At 40.3% G+C, this 7590-nt stretch overlaps 1 protein-coding gene across 1 annotated transcript; it reads right to left on the bottom strand.

The window, feature by feature from the left end:
* Nucleotides 1-85: 85 nt before the first annotated feature.
* rpl11 (ribosomal protein L11) lies at nucleotides 86-3737 on the bottom strand. The gene is made up of 6 exons (XM_031585975.1): nucleotides 3672-3737; nucleotides 2994-3144; nucleotides 2601-2707; nucleotides 2207-2338; nucleotides 333-443; nucleotides 86-172 (listed from the first exon to the last, which is right to left on the bottom strand). Exons 1-6 carry the CDS (start codon nucleotides 3720-3722, stop codon nucleotides 143-145), a joined length of 582 nt encoding a protein of 193 aa, XP_031441835.1. The 5' UTR covers nucleotides 3723-3737; the 3' UTR covers nucleotides 86-142.
* Nucleotides 3738-7590: the final 3853 nt, after the last annotated feature.

Genomic DNA, 7590 nt, shown 5'->3' with positions numbered 1-7590 from the left:
TAACACCAGATTGGTTGCTGAGAAGTTCCAGACGGGACCCAATATCAGAAGTAAATCAATGCAAGGAACACACAGTTGAGAAGGATGGATTTTCTTTTTTTTTTATTTGTTTGATATAAACAAGATCAAAAACCATGGTCCACTACTTTCCAGGGAGGATGATGCCATCATACTGCAGAGGAAAGAAAGAAACAGACATTAGTGGATAACACCAACACAGAGGTAAAGTGAACACACCTCTAGCTTCACATGGGCCGAGATTTTGGAAAAAATTAGAAGGGCAAGACATTGTAAAAACACAGGGACCGTATGTGTATGGGCTCAAAAGGTACCTTTTGCTGGAACCAGCGCATGGATTCCTCCTTGCGAATGCGGTGCTTGTATCCGATGCGTCCCTTCTTGCGCTTCTTATCGGCAATGCTGAAGCCTGGCCGGCCCATAACCTGCAAACAGGGCGTCATCAAAAACAGCTCAACAGAAGCACTCATGAAGTGACAGATCAAATGACCACACCCCCAGTTCTCATGAACAAAGTGATGTCCACAGGCAAACAAGCAAGCAGCACGTAGCCTTTAGAGCTCAACTGCTATTTTGATGCAGGCAGCTTCATATAATTGTTGGAACCAAACATTACAAGTTGACTGACACGTTTGAGTCGGTTCTCAACAGTCTACTGCCTCTGGCCTCAAAGGTAGTGTCTGACTAATCCATTACACTACCAAATTCCGCAAATTGCTTACGCTTCCGTTCAGTGAGTGCGCTCAAAAAATCTGGTGTTTGTACACAGTCCTAAATTAGAAATACAGTGGCTTGGACAGAGTCATAAACAATTCCAGCCAATCACCACATTGCTTCAGGAGCACAGAAAGGAGGGGTGTGATCTGATTGGCTGCTGAGCTGAAATATCAATAACATTTCACTGGTATTGCTCACTAACGTTGAGGGCTATAAATAGTATCCCGTTTTAAATGTTCTATGTGTAGAAGGATTTCCCCTTTAAAGCATTCAGAAATTAACTAGAAATAACAGAATTTTAAGAAATAACTATTGACATAATGTCAAAAAAGCCTATGTGTTGCCTAGATATCTGCTAAAGTTAGCAAGCTAACCAGCTAAATCCTCTCATACTACCACTTTGCACCTCAAGAGGCACTAATGAGTCACTGCAGCAAAAGCAGCAAAGTAAAGGAAGGGCACAGTCATAAGCCTACACTGTCAAATAAAGTAACTTTAAAAAAAAAAAAAATTGAGCATTCCATTTCTCCATTAATCTAAAACTAAAAGTAAAGCCTCAATCCATTTTCATTGTGTGTCAGATTGAATTTACAAATGGACCCAAGTAACTATGGCTATCCTGTAGTTAGTACCAACAAGTTCCTCAGTTGCAAGCCCATCCACTTACATTAATGTTAGACTATAGAGTACATAAATGCAGACCTACAGTAGTTTGCCTTGACTAACTTAATGTACCATAGAAATATCAACCGATGTTGGAGACACTAATGGTAACCTAGATATAAGAGACTTTATAACTAAATCAGACATTCAACTCCACAGCTGGGCCACACTCACTTCACAGTAATTGCCTGGACTTCCATCTATTGACTTCAGGTAAACCATTAGGGCATGCTGATTACCAAACTCACAAAATGGAATTGCATATAGGAAGTCTGAACACTGACTACAGATTAAAATGTATACTGTAAGCAAGACATCACATTCAACTAAACTATTCCAAGGATGGGGATCTGATGCCTGAAGCGGCTATGATTCAAGTTAATGCGACGAAAGCTTGTGATCAAGCAATCAAACGAAACAGTCACACAATCAGTGCTAACGTAGGTTTGAAAGCACAAAACATGTATTTTAAGTCAGAACCAACAGCTAAATTCAGAGCTGGAAACTGGCAACTTTTAAAACTTTTTTCCTTTGCAAGCGCTAACACACACACACACCTCTTATTCAGAATATCAATTTCCTTAGCATTACACTCCTCTGGGCTACCTATACTAAAGGATCACCGGGATAAGACAGTAGTGAGCATTCCCCACCATTTCAATGTGTGTGCCTCTGGCCTGGGAAAGGGGTGAGAATCTGTGCATTCTATGTGCAAACCAGTTACAGTGTACCGTGTGTTGTGACGTCTGTCACGTGAAGTTATGCCATACAACACAGCTCTTACACCAAACCCTCCTAGGACACTTACCACGTAGAAGTCCAAGCCGTAGATTCCAATGCTGGGGTCGTACTTGATACCCAGATCAATGTGCTCCTGGATGCCGAAGCCGAAGTTGCCGGTGTCAGAGAAGTTGTTTTTCCTCAATTCGTACTCACGCACCTGGACAGACACAGAAATATTACTACCAAGAACACTTCAGAGATTGAGACTGTTCAGAACACCTAGCATTATAGGAGATAACGCTAAATTAATCTACACACCCCATCTTATATTTATATTATAAATGAACGTAGTCTACAACTCTACTTTATGGGTGAAACTGCCACAATTAATTCAGGGAGCAATAAACCTTAACTACATACTACCACCCACTCAATATCAATCTGGTGGCACACCACGGCAATGACACAAGTCATCTCACCTTGAGTCCCTTCTCCAGGATCTCCTCAGCTTTAGCACCACGGACGGTGCAGTGGACCGCAATCTTTTCATTTCTACGGATACCGAAGGATCGCACAGTGTAGCGTGCTAAAGAGGAGAGGAGATGTGTCAAAGCCACTCACACACAAAGGGCATATCAAGTCACCATCACATGAGGGCTAGCTTGGCCTACAAAAAGAGCCTAAAATGAATGTGGTATTGACAAAGGTAGAGTCCATGTTAACTTCCTTTGGCTTGTACACAGAAACCCCACAACAGTTGACAGTTGTTAAAATGGGTTAAGACAACTACATCTTCATATTTCTCTATAGAAGAAAACACACGCTACAACAAAACACAATCTCAGTAGAATACTAACAGGTGCCCCACATACCCTTGGAGAAGACGGGTGTCTGTCCGGTGAGCTGCTCCAGCACCTTAGCGGCTCTGGTCAGTCGATCTCCGCTCTCGCCCACACAGATGTTTAGGCACAATTTGCGGATTCGCAGCTCCTTCATGGGATTCGCCTTCTTTTCGGCCTGGTCCTGATAAAAAAAAATTCACAAGGTGGTCACACTTCATACCATTGCCTGACGTTTGACCAACAGTTTAGCATAGGTAAGTGATACATTGTTTCGACAACGTAGCCATCAATGATCAAGATAATTAAGTACTTGCTTTGCTTTCCTTCCATACATTTTTCTCCCGCAGGTAAAGTTACCAACACAAGTGTCAGTGCATTGGGGAGTTCCTTTTAATCTCGCTGAAAAAAGCACCGGCCGGCACAGATCTTACTAGTCAAACGCTGAGCTAACTTGTAACCTCGCTAACTTTCCCAACATAGGCCAACTGAACTGTCGGATGGACATGCCCGTGCATATCCTGAAGCTCATGTTAGCAGAATCTAGCTAACAGAAACAATACACATTTCCGATCGCGACATCAATATCAAAAGACTACAACATACACACGACTGTAATTTACACGTCTCTAAGACTGCCCAAAAGGAATCAGAACCCTAAAACTAACGTACACGTTAACTTAGAGAAGCGGGGCAGAAATGGCAGCTTACAGCAGCAGAATGGAGTCCCCGTAGCCGAGTTCTCCATCTACATTTTATCATCACATACTGCTTTTGCAAAGAAATACAGTAATCGTAACACACATCACATCGATGTGTACACTTATGGACAGATTATTTCTTAATTACTATGACTTTAGATGCCGATTACTTCAGATTTACAAAAGGCACCGACATCTTGCCTTTCTGTCGCGTACTCACCGCCATTTTTGATGACTTGAAGAGGACGATACACTTCCGGCGCGGAGAATTTATAGGAAAGTGTTCATGAGTTCTCTGCCCCCAGATGCCACCGAGCTGAACATAAAACAGTTCCCACAAACAATTCAGCTGACTCGTTTGGAAATTGTACCTATTTGGTTCTCAGACAAACAGAAATAAAATACTGTTATGTTATGAAATAGGCTAGTTGTTGTGCTTAACTGAAACCCAATGGTGTTGGTTAATGTTTCAGATTATTAGTGGATAATATAACATAATATAATATAATAACCATGTCCTTATAATACATGCTCCATAACTAATAGCAGATAAAACAAGTACATCATATTTTTTGTTAGTGTAGCTATGTTTTAAAAAAAAAGCAACAATTTAAAATAGGCTACCTGTGTATTTGCATTTCTTCCCGTTTTCTAACGTACTATCGTCGGTTCACTCAGCAAGAAAACTCATAGCCCTACCTCAGTTTTCAAGATTTTGTAATGTGTAAACTTTTTATTACAAACCCCAACATACAAGTGGTCAAATGAGTAACTAATTGCACTTAATGTGAATTGGGAAAATACATGCAATCAATACAATAAACTCAAGTAATCACCATATGAACTCAAGGTGGAAACACTAAGCCACAAGACTGTTAACAATCAAAATTGCAGAATCAATAAATAAGTAAAGAAATATAGAAATGTTTCTGTCAGTAAAGGAAAACTGGTGGAAGAGAGGTTTTACAAATAGGACTGGCAAATGGGGAAACGCACATAATTGAACTGGAGATTGCTGGCTGATGTCGGTAGTGAGAGAGATTCCAGTCAGAACTAAAGTCTTCTTATGATTTGTCTATATTAATGTGTTATTATTCTACTCATATGCCTTTATGTTTCCTAGAATTAGAAGTAGGATAAGTAGTTATCTGTGAGTTCCTGAGTGTGCCATTTCTATCACTGGGCCTCTGTGTTCAGTGATAAGGACTGGGATGTTTTGGGACTTTATATGTTAAGGATATATTACATCCTGCATTAATTGGTATACGCATCAGAGCTGTACCCAGGGTGGCCCACGTAATCCGAGCTCTGTGATTAACACCCCTCTCCTATCAACTGATAGAATGCTTAAAGTCAGGCTTGTTCTCTGTCTAGCCAGAGAAGCTGGTGAATCTTTATGTGAAGCCATGCTCTCTCTCCCTTGATGCGCATCACAGTAAATAAAACCGTGTTCCAAATGTTTTACCTTCCCTGACTGAGGTTTTCCATTCCTGTGGTATAAAATTACTAACAGTAGACAACTTCAAGTTCCTCAGTGTTTGTTGTGACTGCTATGAGACCAGACATGGTGTCATATCCTGAGTGTGAGTGCATTGTCTACTTTATTAAGTTATCAATTCCCTTTGAGGATGCGATTGAAGAAGCATTTCAAAGCTAAATATGCAGAATTGGTAGCAGAAGCAAGGCAACGAGGTTGGCAAGCACACACAAGACCAGTGGAGATAGGTGTTAGAGGCAAAAGTTACATAGTGCAATACGAGGCGTACCAGGCATGCTGTGGCAGCGGTAAAGACACCATTCTCCTTATTACAAGTCAGAGTACTACTAAAATGATATTGAAGCTGTTATTTTGAGGTAAAAGTGTTACATAATGTTGCTTTAACACTATATGATCACCTGTGCACACACAGGGCAAGGGTGTATAAATAAAAAGAATAGCTACAAACATCAATCATGGGGTTCTAAGCACAATGTGCAAACTGTCATGTCATGTCAGAGGAAAACATGGTGTCACTTGTTGTAGTAGCATCTAATGGCTGATATGTTTGAAATTAGGTAATTAGCTTCTATGTGCAATTATTAATGAGCCTACAAAATTCTATTAAAATTGGCCCTTCACACCAGCATGACTGGCTGCTGAATTTTGATTTGCCATAGGTAACTATTTTGTTGAGCAAGCCAAATGGAACTTTAGGAGATGTAGCCAAGTATAAGCATGTCAAATTTCCACATTTTAGCTTAAGCCGTTCTTGAGATATTGAAATTTGCTAGTTGCAGTGCCACCTATGGATGAAATTCACAAAATTGGGCATGCGTCAAATTTCGTGAACTTCGAACCTTACACACAAGAAATTGGATAGTGAAGTGGCGCTACTCCACAGATTAATCATAATAAGCTATGGTAATGCACCAACTAGAGCCCAACTTGCCATAAAAATGTTTTCGAGCTATTGCCCAAAAAGTGCTTTGAGCCTACCCCACTTCAGGGGGGGGGTAGGCTCAAACTTTAATCCGTATCTCTGGGGGGCAACAGTCATGCCAAGTTTCATGTGGATCGGTGAAGTCTAAAGCCCGAATTATAGATCTGCGTCGGTATCCGTCCGTTTTACGGATGGGCGGGGAAACAGATTCGGACGGATTCGGACGTACTGTTTTTGATTTATACTTCTTCGACGGCTGTGGGTGTTGAAAACAATTCACCGCCAGAACAGTGGGTGGAGCAGCGGTTTTTTGGTCACAGACGAGCTACTGCGCGACTTCTTTGAGTGATAGAATTCGTCGATTGTTTATCTCCCTCCTCCCAGCTGTCACGTCATCAAGAGCAACAGGTGTAGTCACATGGGTCTTTGAGACACACTACATTATAATGAATAGTCTGTCTAACGGTATATATTCACTTGAAAAGGCAAACTTATCTCCATCATGGTAGGTATTATTTGTGTGAAAAATAGTAGCAATCTATAACAAAATGATATGCTTATCTTACATACACTATAGAAACTATTAAAAACGATTCAATGAAATGAATACTATCTCATTTTCTTTGGTATTTTTTGTCATATTCAGATTTGTAATGATGATTGCTGGGTAATATGTATGCTGTTGTCCAATGTCAAGTCTCTATTTGATCATGTGACGAGACGATATGATAGTTTAGGCGCAACATCTGAACGTCAAGACCAACAAGCTGACTGGGCAAATAAATATCTGTGACAACGTGATTACAGGAGGCAAATTGGTATCAGGGAAGAAGTTAAAAATAAACTGTCATCTGGAGAGTTTAAAACAATACAAAACGAGGGGGAATCTACTGTATGGAGATATTTCTGCTTAGTAGTCAAGGCATTGAACATTCCATATTTAAATATCTTAATAAGTAGTCAAGTAAACGTGTTTGCTTCACATGCTTCTCCCCTGTACAAAAGCGTCGGCTAAATGACTAAATGTAAATGGATTAGACCTCGATTGTTGGACTATGTAGATCGTTTTATAATGAACTTTGTGCACTTAAAGTTTTTTAAAAAAGAAACTGTCATCTGGAGAGTTTAAAACGACACTCGAGGGGAAATTTACTGTAGGCCTATGGAGATATTTCTGTCGGATGGCATCATATTCTATGCGGATTCTAATGAGGCTGTTTGATATGTCCAATGTAAGAAGTGTGAAGCTTTAATGAAATATGATTGATGCCATCCTCTTTCTCCACAACATGGATTAAACATCGATGGTTGGACTATGTAGATACTTTTATAAGGAATGTGTCCGTGTACTTACATGTTTTATTCGCGCCTCTTCTGGTGTAGCATATAACGTGAGTTTTATTTAGGCATATCAGATGCATAGCGTGTGTAATGTGTAGGCCATTTCATTCCGTTCTTGCAATGTGAATAATTCATTTCAATATGCTTATATCCCTTTTGTGCGCGCTT

Source organism: Clupea harengus, chromosome 19 (genome assembly GCF_900700415.2).
Source record: "Clupea harengus chromosome 19, Ch_v2.0.2, whole genome shotgun sequence".
NCBI classification, from domain to species: domain Eukaryota; kingdom Metazoa; phylum Chordata; class Actinopteri; order Clupeiformes; family Clupeidae; genus Clupea; species Clupea harengus.
Note: the sequence above shows the minus strand (reverse complement) of the source record. Positions and strands in the feature narration are given on the sequence as shown.